The sequence below is a fragment of the Canis aureus genome, chromosome 11, assembly GCF_053574225.1.
Source record: "Canis aureus isolate CA01 chromosome 11, VMU_Caureus_v.1.0, whole genome shotgun sequence".
Classification (NCBI taxonomy): Eukaryota; Metazoa; Chordata; class Mammalia; order Carnivora; family Canidae; genus Canis; species Canis aureus.
Genome location: NC_135621.1, coordinates 13,080,939 through 13,094,922, shown reverse-complemented (window position 1 = coordinate 13,094,922; position 13,984 = coordinate 13,080,939). Strand labels below are relative to the sequence as shown.

The following is a 13,984-nucleotide window of genomic DNA, read 5'->3' as shown; positions in this document are numbered from 1 at the left end:
AGTGCACTCACCTCAGTAATTCACTAAATGTACCAAATATTTTCTGAAAGCCTCCTATGTTCCAGGCATTAACTTAAGTACCAAAGTCAGAGAGGTGAAGGAAAGAATGCTGCTGCCTTCATGAAGTCTACATCCTAATGGAGCAAATAAATACACATTATACATTCTATGTAACTGCCAGGAGGAAATCCAATGGGGGGAAATGTGAAGTGATACAGGGTGGTTGGGGGAGGGGGAGGGTCTCTAAAGAGAGAGGACACTGAGCCATCCATACAGCTATCTTGGGGAAAGAGGCCCAGAGGCTAAAGTGCAGTGGGGAGGGGGGAATAGGATACAAGATGGGGGGAGGGGGCAGACAAGGTCCAGCGTATGTGCCATCTTGTATGTTAAGAAAAGAACTCTGAATTATATTCAAAGTGTAATGAGGAGTCATCCGAAGGTTCTATGTTGAAGAGGAACATCTAGTCCAATTTAAAAGGATTACTAGCTGATCTAGATGCTCAAGCTGTTTAAGGAAGACAGGGAAGACGAGGCTTCAACTAGAGCATGGTGGAGCCCGAGGTGGCGAAAGGCAGGTAAGGACAAGCTGGCTGCTCCAAGCCCCCGCCAACCCTGTGTGCCGCCAGCCTCTAACACAAATGGGACTGCGGTACTGCTCTGTAAAAGCCCGAGCTGTGGCTACAAGAGACGGCGTGTGGTGCCACTATTCTGTGCAGCTGTGCCTTGCCCCAGGGGGGCTGGCCTGGCGAGCGAGAGGCACTGGGGTCCAGCCTGTGCTCCGCTCTACACGTCATGGGCACTTGGCACAGAACTGATCTCTGTAAGAGAAGGGGCACCATTCTCCAATTCTTTCTTATTTATTTATTTATTTATTTATTTATTTATTTATTTATTTATTAAGATTTTATTTATTTATTTATTCATGATAGTCACACAGAGAGAGACAGAGAGGCAGAGACACAGGCAGAGGGAGAAGCAGGCTCCATGCAGGGAGCCCGACGTGGGATTCGATCCCGGGTCTCCAGGATCGTGCCCCGGGCCAAAGGCAGGCGCCAAACCGCTGCACCACCCAGGGATCCCTCCAATTCTTATACAAGTGCTACATGTGCCAGCAGGAACCTCGAGTAATTCCCTACTTTATTGAATATCTAAGAGTATTAGGTAAACTCAAGGGAGGGGACTCAAAATATCATTATTTATCATTTGATTGTTCAAGAAATCTCTTCTGGATTAGATTTGAAGTGACTGAGTCTGAGTATTGATTTTTAAATATTTGATAAAACACAATGGTATCATTCACTGCCTTCCATTCCAACTCTATTTTTACAATTCTCCAGACTATTTTGTGATTTTCATTATCTAACCTACTAAGGTTAATGATTAGAACAGAGATTTATGTATAAATAAGGCACTCACGTCTTTTCAAAATGTAAATGATACTTAAAACTAGCACTGTGCAGCACTAAAATGTTATCTTCATGAACACCGGCAAGGATCAGAAAAGAAAAATCTAGCTTAAGCAACCTGCTGAATGTTCAAAACTATGAATTCAAGTGTTCTATTATGAACTTTATGAAGAATTGTAAGGCAATTACTGTATCAGGAATAGTAGTAAATAGGGGTTCAAATCTAGTCTACTTTTATTCTCTATTGTTTTTTGCTTCTGTTCCGAAAGGGAAGCTGGAAGAGCTAGAAAAATGTAGCATCTTAAAAATAACAATAGTGAATATATCAGCTTATGGAGAACAGCACAAGATACCAAGAATGCTCCTACGGTTTTCTCTACTCAAAATACTACTGCAACTTGTATCTCCAAGAATCCAGCGCTTCCAGTTCCCCTGGACAGATCATGAGGTCTGCAGGGGCAAAGCTGGTTTCTGTTACATCTGAGGATCAGGCCCCAGCGTCTTCTGCTCACACAAGAGTTACCCGCACTATCCTTCCTTTCCCCTCAGCTCATCCAGCTTCTACCCCATTATTCAGAAATCAGTCAAATGCTACACCTTCCAAACATCCGGTCTAGACCTCTTTCACATAAAAGCAACCTCTTCTTTCCCTGAAATCACAAAATACTAACCTGTGTTTTTCTTAATGGCATCTAGTACTTTTTCTATTCATCTCAACCCAGGATACATATTTAAGCTCTCCAGTAGACTACAATATAACAAAACAAAACAACACAACCCAGCTCTACCTCAGATCAATTAGGACAGAATCTCTGAGAGTGGAACCCAGTATTTTTAAAAAACCTTCCAGGTCATTTAAGTGGATAGCTCAGAGTTGAGATCACAGCTACTAGACTGATCTTTGTATCCTTAAATTGAGTTAAATACACATATAATTAAATTTTTAGGTCCAGCATTTTAAAAAATTACATTTTAGTATCCTGAATGAACATCTTAAATCTGAAAAAACAGTTTATTCAAGAGTCTAAGATTTCTATTCTCTAGTTAGTATTTTCAATCTAAGTTTAAGTTATGATTGGTCCCCAGGGACAAACATATCTGAAACGCTATATGGAAGTCATCAGTTGAGATAGACCTTTGTTCTTGGTTCCTAAGCAGGGTTGGGGCAAAACTACTTTTTATAAAGGAAATTCCTAAGAACCTGAATTAGAGTTTCTGAAATTCAAACTCAGAGCACGTACTGAGAATCTGTCTTCCTTAACATTTCACTTTATGAGGAGCCAAAGGACCGTTGGCTCAATGTGTTCTATTTGTTCAAGATAGTATAATAATCATTGTTATTATTTGTTAAATAACGGGGACACATCCAAACACTTTCCAATTCTTCCTAAATAAAAGCCCAAGGCTGCTTCTTTTTGTTGTTGAAAAAAAGGTAACTTTAAATTATGAGATGTTTAAAGTACAAAGGTTTTATATATACATACATATCTACACACACACGTATGTGTATATATGTGTATGTATATATATCCATCCATAGATAGCCCTATTCACAGAAGAACCTTTGAAAAAAGATTTTTTTTAGCTGTACACAATGTACAGAGCTTACCTCTCTAACATCCACCATCCAGCCTCCATCAACAAACAACAAGACATTGTACATTTTCTCCTTCACATCGGCAGTTAGGGCATCCAAATGCCCTTTCCAAATAACATAATCCATCTGTAAAACAAAAAAGGCAGACATATTAACAGACTAAAACCAATAAATAATGTATGTGTAAAAGTACAGAAGGAATATCATTCTACATGGAACATCATTCTAAAGAGCTGACTTGTTGGAGGAGCATGCAACTCTTGATCTCAGGGTTGTGAGTTCAAGCCCCACAGGGATGTAGAAATTATTTAAACAAATAAAACTTAAAAAAAAAAAAGGAGTTGATTTTAGTCAAATACAAAAATAAGTATCAACAGATTGCAGTTAAATGAAACACTTAAACGTTAACTTCGTAAATGAACATTAATGTAACCTGAAGGTATTTTTCATGTTTGGTTAATAACCTGCAGAAAAGTAACTAAATAGATGGCTTTTTTTTCAAAAAACATTAACAGAAAGATCACCTGTTATAGTAAGACTACAACTGCTGAAGTAATTATATCTTTATATATATGACCCGATTAACCCACAGTTATATGGTCAATTAATCTTCAACAAAGCTGGAAAGAACATCCAATGGAAAAAAGACAGTTTCTTTAACAAAACAGTGTTGGGAAAACAGGACAACCACATGCAAAAGAATGTAACTGGACCACTTTCTTACACCAAACATTCAAAGTGGATTAAAGAGGGACACCCAAGTGGCTCAGCGGTTGAGTGCCTGCCTTTGGCTGGGGGCATGATCCCAGATTCCCAGGATCGAGTCCCACTTCAGGCTTCCTGCACGGAGCCTGCTTCTCCCTCTGCCTGTGTCTCTATCTCTCTCTCTGTCTCTCATGAATAAATAAATAAAATTTTAAAAAATAAAATGGACTAAAGACCTAAATGTAAGATCTGAAACCATAAAAATCCTAGAAGAGAGGAGCATCTGGGTGGCTCAGGCAGGCAGGCATCCAACTCTTGGTTTCGGCTCAGGTCATGTTCTCATGGGTCGTTAGGATGCAGCCCTGCAAAGCGATGGGCTCTGCACTGAGGGGAATCTGCTTGAGATTCTCTCCTTCCACCCACCTCCTGCTCACACTCATTCTCTTGCTTACTCTCTCAAATAAAATAAATAAATCTTAAAAAAAAAAAAAAAAATCCTTGGGCAGCCCGGGTGGCCCACCGGTTTAGCGCCACCTTCAGCCAGGGGTGTGATCCTGGAGACCCAGGATCGAGTCCCATGTCGGGCTCCCTGCGTGGAGCCTGCTCTCCCTCTCCCTGTGTCTCTGCCAATCTCTCTCTCTGTGTCTCTCATGAATAAATAAAATCTTAAAAAAAAGGGGGGTGGGAATCCCTGGGTGGCTCAGCGGTTAAGCATCTGCCTTTGGCTCAGGGCGTGATCCTGGAGTCCCGGGATCAAGTCCCACATCGGGCTCCCTGCATGGAACCTGCTTCTCCCTCTGCCTGTGTCTCTGCCTCTCTCTCTCTCTCTCTCTGTGCCTCTCATGAATAAATAAATAAAATCTTTAATAAATAAAAAAAAGGAATGCACTTATGATGAGTACTGGATGTTGTGTGAAATGTGGAATCACTATGTTGTACACCTGCAACTAATATAACAATGTATGTCAACATACTGGAATCAAAAATTTTTTTAAAAATCTGAAAGATAAATATATGACCTGTATTTTTCAAATACAATATATAGGTCTTGTCTATATTCAACTTACCTCATATTTCTTTTCTTTATGTTCATGAGCCACTTTCTCGGTAAAGGTCGCTTGAGGTATCAAAGTAGGTTTCTGTGGAGCTGAATTCATATGCTTAAACCACTCATTGAAGGTTTCATTGGCTTCCTAAAATGTAAAATAAAATAGAAAATACGAAACACCCTCAAGTTTCCCATATGTTAAATACGGTTTTTAAAATTAGTTCTTAAAAAAAAATAAATAAATAAAATAAAATAAAATAAAATTAGTTCTTAGAAATAATTTTGCAGCATTAAGAAACAGAACTGTTCAGTATCTCTTTTTTGCACATTAAAAAATCATTGTGAATAAATATTTTGTCAAGTGGTAAACACCAGCAAGGTACACATATACTGTGTTTTCTGGCACCTCTGGTCATACATATCTTGACGGTTACCACTATGATGTACACACGTTTACTTGTCTGTCTTCCTGACTAGCCCGTTAGCTTCTAGAGGGCAAGGACAGACTGCTATCCACAGATGCAGCTTAGAACCTCGCCTGATGTAATTACTTCATTATCTGTTGAATGAATTTTAAATGAGTATGTTGTGATTTTAGGTATAACAAATTTATAGAGTATCTTGTCTTTCTGTTATTGCCCCCTCCAAAAGAAGTATTAAAAGTTGACACAAGCATTCAAAGAATCTTAAGAAAACTAAGTTTTAGATATCACACACACTCTCTACCATGTGAGAAATTCTAGGTCGGTTAGCATGAATTAGAAGCTTATGCTGATGAGGCCAGACTGTGATTTCAATGCTTCTGTGGATCAGTCAGTACCACAGTCACAAGGGAGATAAGATAGTAAGTCAGTCACTACTTCTGGAAAAACAGTTCAAAGTCTGAGAGTGAATCAGAAAAATCATCACGAAGATAGACACATTTCTGATTTTCTTTATAATCTCACCAAGTAAGCTCTAATGCACAAATGTTCTCTGATCGCATTATCATCTTCAGCAGGAAGTGGACTTTCCATTCCTTGTTCCTCCCACTGATTATAGATTTCTGCTATAGAATCCTGAGGAATTTTCACAAACACTTCTTTCGCAGCTTCATGCTTTTTTGACGCTGTGAAGAAGATACACAGTTTTTTAATGTATGTGAATTGCTATACGATAGTTTCTAAAGGAGTCAAATTAATTGGTTTGCAACTTTTACAGTCACCTGTAAACTTCCAAGAAGTCCCAAAGTACTTCAGTTAACATCTGAGTGATCTTTCTACTTAATGGCCAGGCCTTTTCCTTGTTTCAGTGTGATAGTCACAAAAGGATTCATTTAATGCAGTTGCTTTTACCAACTTTTATATCTTAAGGCAATTACATTTTCCAAAGCCTTGAGACTATATGAAAAACTGATTAAAACAATGAATTTTCATTGTTAATTGTTTTGTTTCATAATACTAGGTTTGATATAGAAGAATGGCTGTTTTGTCATCTGCCCTCCCCTCCCCATTGGAAGGATTAGAAAAACAAATGAAACAAAAGAAAATTTAAGAATATATAGATTTGAACAAAAACTTGTAAAAAGAATATTAAAATAAAGCATACCCAAGAATTTTCTCATTATCGCGTTGCCTTGTTTTAGTGCTTCCGCCCTCTGTGCTGGGTCAAATACCAACCAGTCAATTACATCAATTTTTAAACGGTCCTCCTGTTCATTTAATTGGAAAAAAGAAATATCAATTTCCTTTTTCTTTTTTTTTTCAATTTTCTTTTTTCTAATATACTCTGCAAATTAGTAGAATTAACTTACATCTGCACTGCTAGTAAAAATTACTTTCTCTCAAGTTATACAAAATTATGAAAGAATAAAAAAAATTATGAAAGAATCTATCGTTCCTTAGGTTCTTTTCACACTTAATAATTCTCTATTAAATTACAGAAAAAACCTACTGGAGTGTGAGTTTGGAATTAAATATTCTATGCTCCACCAACTTAACCAGGTGATTCCTTAAGTGCTATTCTAAAATGTTTTTCTCTCAGGGCGTCTGGGTGGCTCAGTGGTTGAGTGTCTGCTTTCGGCTGGGGTCATGATCTCAGGGTCCTGGGATCAAGCCCTGCATTGGGCTTCCTGCTCAGTGGAGGGTCTGCTTCTCCCTCTCCTCCTGCCCCTCCCCTCTGCTTGTGCTTGCACTTTTGCTCACAAATAAATAAATCTCTAAAAAATAAATAAGTAAAATGTTCTTTCTGAAAATAGGATAAGTAAACTACTTAAGAGTCAGTGATTGATCAAGTATCTAGAATAATCCAATGAGTAAAAATCTAACACTCACTTTTTTCTGTTAAAGAAGCTTCCTTTAACACAATACTACTGTAAGTAATTTAAATCCTTTTACATTAAGATCTTAAATCTGCTGCCAATTTTTAGAATTAAAAGGTTTTGGAAAAAAACAAAAACAAAAACAAAGTGTTGGCTGACAACAATTCTTAAAAAAAAAAAAAAAAGGAGCCAGAGTATGTTATGGTGGAAGTTTACCAAGGAGCCACAAAACAGATTATTGGGAGTCACACACACATCTCCCCTGTCCCTCATGTTACCTCAGTAGTGCTGGTATCCAGGGCTGGGGCCACATCATGATGACTGAATTCACCATTATCTTTCTTTCGGATATTCTCAACTACAGTCTTGGTTATAGCTGCGATATCCAAATCTAAAAAAATTTTTTAAGAGACAAAAATAAGACTTAATTGTTCACACTAATATTCTCTAAATAGTCACAATGATTTGGTAAACTTGGATAATAATTCTTTAAAAATATAACATGTGAAGTATGGAAGACATTATAAAAGAAAATGCCAAAAAAAAAAAAAAAAAAAAAAAAGAAAAAAAGAAAAAGCCACAATGAGAATATTTTATACATGAGTTACAGTTTATTTTATTCCTAAAACAGAATTTCATCAAAATTTCATTTTTTTCTATCAAGAGTAAAAGGAATTAAAACTAGAACGATTAATGTTACTAATGCCAAAATGATAACTTGCCTGTGAAGTCCAACAAAAACTTTCAACCATTTTTTACCTGCTTCTTTAGCCAGCTCCAGGCACTGGTGGCGCTGCTCAAATTCTGTAACACCTTCCAAAAATAATGCATACTGGGCAACAGCTAGGTCTTGAGGCAAATGACAGGTATAAAATGCTATGAGATTTGTGTGCTTCTCATTTATTAAAAGCTAGAAAACAGAAAAAGATTAAAATATGTCAATAAAAAACAGGTTCTGGAATCAGCAGTGTTTTAAAAATTTACTTCAAAATTCTGAACATATTTACAAGAGATTCATAGAGATGTGGATTTGTGCTACTGAACAGAACGATTTTAAATTCCAAATAAAATACACTTATAATAATTAAAAGATCTCTTACAGATTCTGATAACTTTCCTGCCACTGAACATTAAAACATTACCATTATGATTTCTGTTTCCACCAAAATGGTAAAAAACAAACAAAAACAAATTGTGGATTCTTAAAGTTTACCTGTATGTATGTCTTTAAAACTTCAATGGAAACTTCTTCCTTCATAGAAAAATAATAATAATCCAATTATGAACACAATTGCTTATGTGTACTGCAATGTATCTATAAAAATTCTGCTATTAAATGATTTAATGAATTTAATATTTACTATGAAGCAATAATAATATGCTAGGCTAAGGGCTTAGCAAAGTTTAAGTACTGCTCAATTTAACTTTCTATAACTCTTTGTGGGTGGTAACTATCATTGTTCACAATTTATAGAGGAAGAAACTAAAGAGTTTCTAAACAAGGAAACTACAGAAGTTTTATTTACCCAGAATTACATATTAGAAGGATTAGTAAGGATGTGAACCCAGGATTCTTACTCCAAAGTCCAAGCTTTCAATTACTGTATCGTTCTGCCTTCTACATGTACTCTGACTAAAATGTTATCATTTAGGAAAAAGAAACAAAAAGAAAAAAGAAAACAAAGGTTTAAAAACCTCAGACAGGGGCAGCCTGGGTGGCTCAGTGGTTTAGTACCTGCCTTCCGCCCAGGGCCTGATCCTGGAGACCTGGGATCGAGTCCCACATCAGGCTCCCTGCATGGAGCCTGCTTCTCCCTCTGCCTGTGTGTCTCTGCCTCTCTCTCTCTCTCTCTCATGAATAAATAAATAAATAAATCTTTAAAAAATAATAAAAAGAAAAAGAAAAAAGAAAAAAATAAAAAATAAAAAATAAAAACCTCAGACAGAAAAACTAGTCTGGTTCAGTTAGCTTAGCTGATTGAGGATAAAGTTATGAATTTATTAAAAACCATGTAGGGGCACCTGGGTGGCTCAGTCTGGTTGAGCACCTGACTTCAGCTCAGGTCATGACCTCAGGATCCTGAGATCCAGGCCCACCTCAGCCTCCCTGCTCATCGGGGAGTTTGCATGTCCCTCTGTCCCTCTCCCTGCTTGTGCATGTGTGTTCTCTCTCTCTCAAATAAAATCTTTAAAAAGGGCAGCCCCGGTGGCCCAGCAGTTTAGCGCCACCTGCAGCCAGGGGTGTGCTTCTGGAGACCCTGGATGGAGTCCCACATCAGGCTCCCAGCATGGAGCCTGCATCTCCCTCTGCCTGTGTCTCTGCCAATCTCTCTCTCTCTCTCTCTCTCTCTCTCTCCGTGTGCCTCAATAAACAAAAATAAAATCTTAAAAAAGATAAAAAGAAAAAAATAATTTAAAAAATCTTTAAAAAGAATTACTTAAAAAAAAAAGAACACCACATAACTACTGGTATTCTGCACCCACAGACTAGAGCCCTAAAGGACCACCCACAGTGAGTCATCACTGAGTGACGATAGGAGACTATATACAAGACTTCTGTACTGGGGCACCGGGGTGGCTCAGCTGGTTAAGCATCTGCCTTCAGTTCAGGTCATGATCCCAGGGTCCTGAGATCAAGCCCTACATAGGGTTCTCTGCTCAGCAGCCAGTCTATTTCTCCCTCTGCCCCTCCCCCCAACTCGTTCTCTCTCTCAAATAAGCAAAATCTTTTTTTAAAAAAGACTTCTGTACCCTTACCACCATTTCTAGAAAACAACAACAAAGTTGTTTTCCTAATGAGAAGCATATAGCATTAGCCTTGCAAAGGAGAGTAAACTGTTCTTTTTTATTTACTTTGATCTGCAGTCCCAGAGTGTGAAAAAACAAAATGAGGTGAGTCATGAAGCGGAGGAGGTGTCCAGGTAGATTGTTTCTGCTTTTGGAAAGCCATTTGTTAAATTCATTCATCAAACCTACAAGCCATCAAAGCAAAAATTCAACAATAGGGATAAAAATCAAAAGAACAGAAATAAACATTACCAAGGATATTCACTGTATTCCTAGAGTACTCTGAAATCACTACCTCATTGCTAATAACCACTATATAAAACAGACCCTGGATTAAATTCAAACTCTATTATCTAACAATTAATAGTTGCATTCAAATAGGCTGGTACAAAGATGTGGTGAGTCATGCAGTGTTTTGATAACTTTTTACAAAATTGATAAGAAAACAGAACTCATAGAAAGTAAAATAAAAGTATAGTATCTTACCATCAATGTCTCCCAGGATAAGGAATTTTTGAACTATATGATAATGTTCTTGATTCTCTTCCAAAACTCTCTGAAAAAAATTGTTATATTTTCTATAAATCTTTCAATGATCATTCTATAGTATGTATTCATTAGTAAATTAAATCATCAACTTTTGAAACTACATGAAGATAAAGTTACGTATGATTGGTCTTAGATCAAAACAAATTTGAGAAAGACAATACCTTTGAAATATACTCAAGGTGAACAACAATCTTTGAAAGTAGAGAACTGTGATAAAGCAATTTAATCTCTGTGAATATTATTAAACTTCTTTTTTTTTTATTTTTTATTAAACTTCTTTTAAAAAATATTTTACTGGGGATCCCTGGCTCAGTGGTTTAGCGCCTGCTTTTGGCCCAGGGCATGATCCTGGGATTCTGGGATCGAGTCCCACGTCAGGCTCCCTGCATGGAGCCTACTTCTCCCTCTGCCTGTATGTCTGCCTCTCTCTCTCTCTCTCTCTCTCTTTCTCTCTGTCTCTCATGAATAAATAAATAAAATCTTTAAAAAAAATTTTTTTTAGCTATTTTTCTTGGCACTTCATGGTGAGCCAGAAAGGGCACATGTAACCGAAGCAAAACAAACTGTAAGATTCCTTTGAACATGAACAGCACTTCTTGAAAGCATTCCTTGCACATTCTCTTCTGCACACAGCACCAAACATAACACAAACCACCAAAATAGTGATTAGACACAGTGCAGAAAAAACTAAAAGAAGGGACAGCCCGGGTGGCTCAGAGATTTAGCCCCACCTTTGGCCCAGGGCCTGATCCTGGAGACCCAGGATCGAGTCCCATGTCTGGCTCCCTGCGTGGAGCCTGCTTCTCTCTCTGTGTCTCTGACTCTCTCTCTCTCTCTCTGTTTCTCATGAATAAACAAATTAAATTAAAAAAAAAAAACTGAAAGTGACCTGTTGGATTGTTTGGAAACATATAGTTTCTTTTTTGTTAAATATATTTTAATTTTTTTTTTGTTATCTGAATTTTCTTTTAGCATTCATTCTTTTTTAAATTCAAATTTTTGCTCCATCTGAAACTGATTTTAATATGTGGCGTGAGGTAGAGATTTAGCTGTTTTCCTCCATATAGAAACTCAATCGTGCGCATACCATGTATGTAAATAAACCGTCCTTCCTTTGAAATGAAAGATCATTTTCGATCACCTATTAAGTTTTAATACATACTTGGATCTAATAAGGACTTCTCTGTTTCACTGATCTATTCACTCCTGTGCTAACTGCATATAGTTTTGCATATAATTACATTGTTTCATTACTGAGTAGGCAAATACTGCGTATTAGCCTTTTCCAAATTTTCTTGCCATTCTCACTTATCCTTCTACTTGTTAAGTCTTCTGTTCAGAAATAATCGGAGTTATTAGGTATCTATGTTAATTTTGGAATGGCTAATATTTACATCATATCCTCTCATCCAGGAACATGGTACATTTACTCATGTCTTCCAATAAGATTCTATATTTTCTATATGAAGGTCCTCAAACTCCTTACCAATTTTATTCCTATGTATCTTATAGTTTAGGTCAATAATTTTTTTTTTAGGTCAATAATTTAAATGGGACTTTTTTGGGGGGAGCACTAAGTCCTTTTCTAATTAGTTATAGAAAGTACCGACAGGCTATGATATTTTTTTCAGATAAATGTCTTGAATTTAGGTACTTAAAAGGTCTTATTATTATTTTATTAATCCTAGTAACTGATTGAATCTTGAGTTTCTAAATTTATACTTTTACCATATGTAAATATTCCCCCTTTTCTAACATTCTTATCTATTCCTTTACTTTGTTGTTTTACTTTTAATTAGCTGGAATCTCCAAAATAACAGACTGGTAAAATAAACACTTGACAGAAGAAGCATTCATTTCTTTACTATACAGAAAGATCATATATACTAATAAGGAAAAGATAAAACTCAACAGAAAAGTAGCTAAAAGATCTGAATAGGAAATTTACAAACAGTCAATAAGCATAGAAAAACTTGCTCAGCCTTATAAATAGAGAAATAAGAGTAGAACAGTAAGTTCCTATTTCCCACCTAATTTGATGATTAGCAAAAAGTGACATTTGGGACTGGTGAGATTGCAGGGAAATGGCCATATCAATAAACTACTTATGGGAGTATGAATTAAATGCTACAACCAGGTAATTAATTTAATTTACATCTATCCTCTAACTCAGCAACCCTGCTTTTAGGACACTTATCCTAGGGATCCCTGGGTGGCGCAGCGGTTTAGCGCCTGCCTTTGGCCCAGGGCACGATCCTGGAGACCCGGGATCGAATCCCACATCAGGCTCCCGGCGCATGGAGCCTGCTTCTCCCTCTGCCTGTGTCTCTGCCTCTCTCTCCTCTCTCTCTCTCTCTCTGTGACTATCATAAAAAAATAAAAAAAAAAAAAAAAAAAAAAAAAAGGACACTTATCCTAAAACAGGACTAATAGATAAGCATATATGTATATAAAAATGTTCACCGTAATGCTAGAAACCACCTAAATACCATCAAAAAAGGAATGATTAAAAAAGAACAGGGGCACCTGAGTGGTTCAGTAGTTGGGCATCTGCCTTTGGCTCAGGTCGTGATCCCAGGGTCCTGGGATCAAGTCCCACATGGGGCTCTCTGCAGGGAGCTTGCTTCTCCCTCTGCCTATGTCTCTGCCTCTCTCTCAGTCTCTCTCATGAATAAAAAAATGAAAAAAGAGTAAGTCAGGTTACATTAAATGTATATCCACTAACTTGGAGAAAATATCATTACATGAAAAAAAAAAAAAAAAAACACAAAAAACAACAAAACAAAAAAAAGTAGGGAGCCTGAGCAGCTCAGTCAGTTATGCATCTAACTCTTGATTTCAGCTCAGGTCATGATCTCAAGGTCATGAGATTGAGCCCTGTGTCCGGATCCATGCTAGGGTTCTGCACTGGGCATGGAGCCTAAGATTCTCTGTCTCCCTCTGCTCCTCTCTCATGCAATCTCTTTCTCCTTCTCTCTCAAAAAAGTAAATAAATAAATAAAAACAAAACAAAACAACCCCACCCCCCAGGCTGTAATGTATGTAGTATGATACAAAAAACAACAACAGAAATCAAAATTCTACCTTGGGATATCTACATTATTTACACATTTTTTAAGAGTTTGGAGAAAGATATGGAAGATTACATAGCTTTATATTTTATCATCTCTGGGGAATGAGAATAACCATAAAGCAGTGAAGAGGAAGTTATTATAGAGGCTTTATTTGTATCTTTGGATTATTTTGTTATATATTTCAGTTATTTAAAATTATTTAGGAGAATACTACTTAATAAAATATTAGATTAAGATCTAGGAAAAGTCTTGTTAATTTTCCACTGAAATTTTTCTTCTTCAAAAAGAAAGGAATAAATTAGCTTACAGGCCTAGCCTTATTTTTAGATAATACCAATCCTAAACCAAAGAGACAGAAATGATGTATAATTTAAATATGGATTTAAATCTCTTGCTTTTAAAGAATGTCTTTCATTAGGTTAAGAGGTAAGAAAAAGAAGAGAAAATATAACAAAGTTTCATACATATTTTTTGCCTTTCAACTACACTGCCTCAACAGCGTAACATTCATTGTTTCCT

The 13,984-nt window shown here is 36.7% G+C and overlaps 1 protein-coding gene across 4 annotated transcripts in view; it reads right to left on the bottom strand.

Moving 5' to 3' along the window:
- NUP107 (nucleoporin 107) overlaps window positions 1-13,984 on the bottom strand; it is a 49,663-nt gene that overhangs the window by 3,035 nt on the left and 32,644 nt on the right. For all 4 annotated transcript variants that reach the window (XM_077913766.1, XM_077913769.1, XM_077913767.1 and 1 more), the window contains exons 18-26: window positions 10,329-10,398; window positions 9,909-10,027; window positions 8,269-8,307; window positions 7,815-7,965; window positions 7,334-7,446; window positions 6,344-6,446; window positions 5,704-5,864; window positions 4,776-4,901; window positions 3,016-3,129 (exon numbers count right to left, since the gene is read on the bottom strand). In XM_077913766.1, coding sequence (XP_077769892.1) covers window positions 3,016-3,129; window positions 4,776-4,901; window positions 5,704-5,864; window positions 6,344-6,446; window positions 7,334-7,446; window positions 7,815-7,965; window positions 8,269-8,307; window positions 9,909-10,027; window positions 10,329-10,398 — 996 coding nt within the window. The remainder of the gene's footprint in view (window positions 1-3,015; window positions 3,130-4,775; window positions 4,902-5,703; window positions 5,865-6,343; window positions 6,447-7,333; window positions 7,447-7,814; window positions 7,966-8,268; window positions 8,308-9,908; window positions 10,028-10,328; window positions 10,399-13,984) is intronic.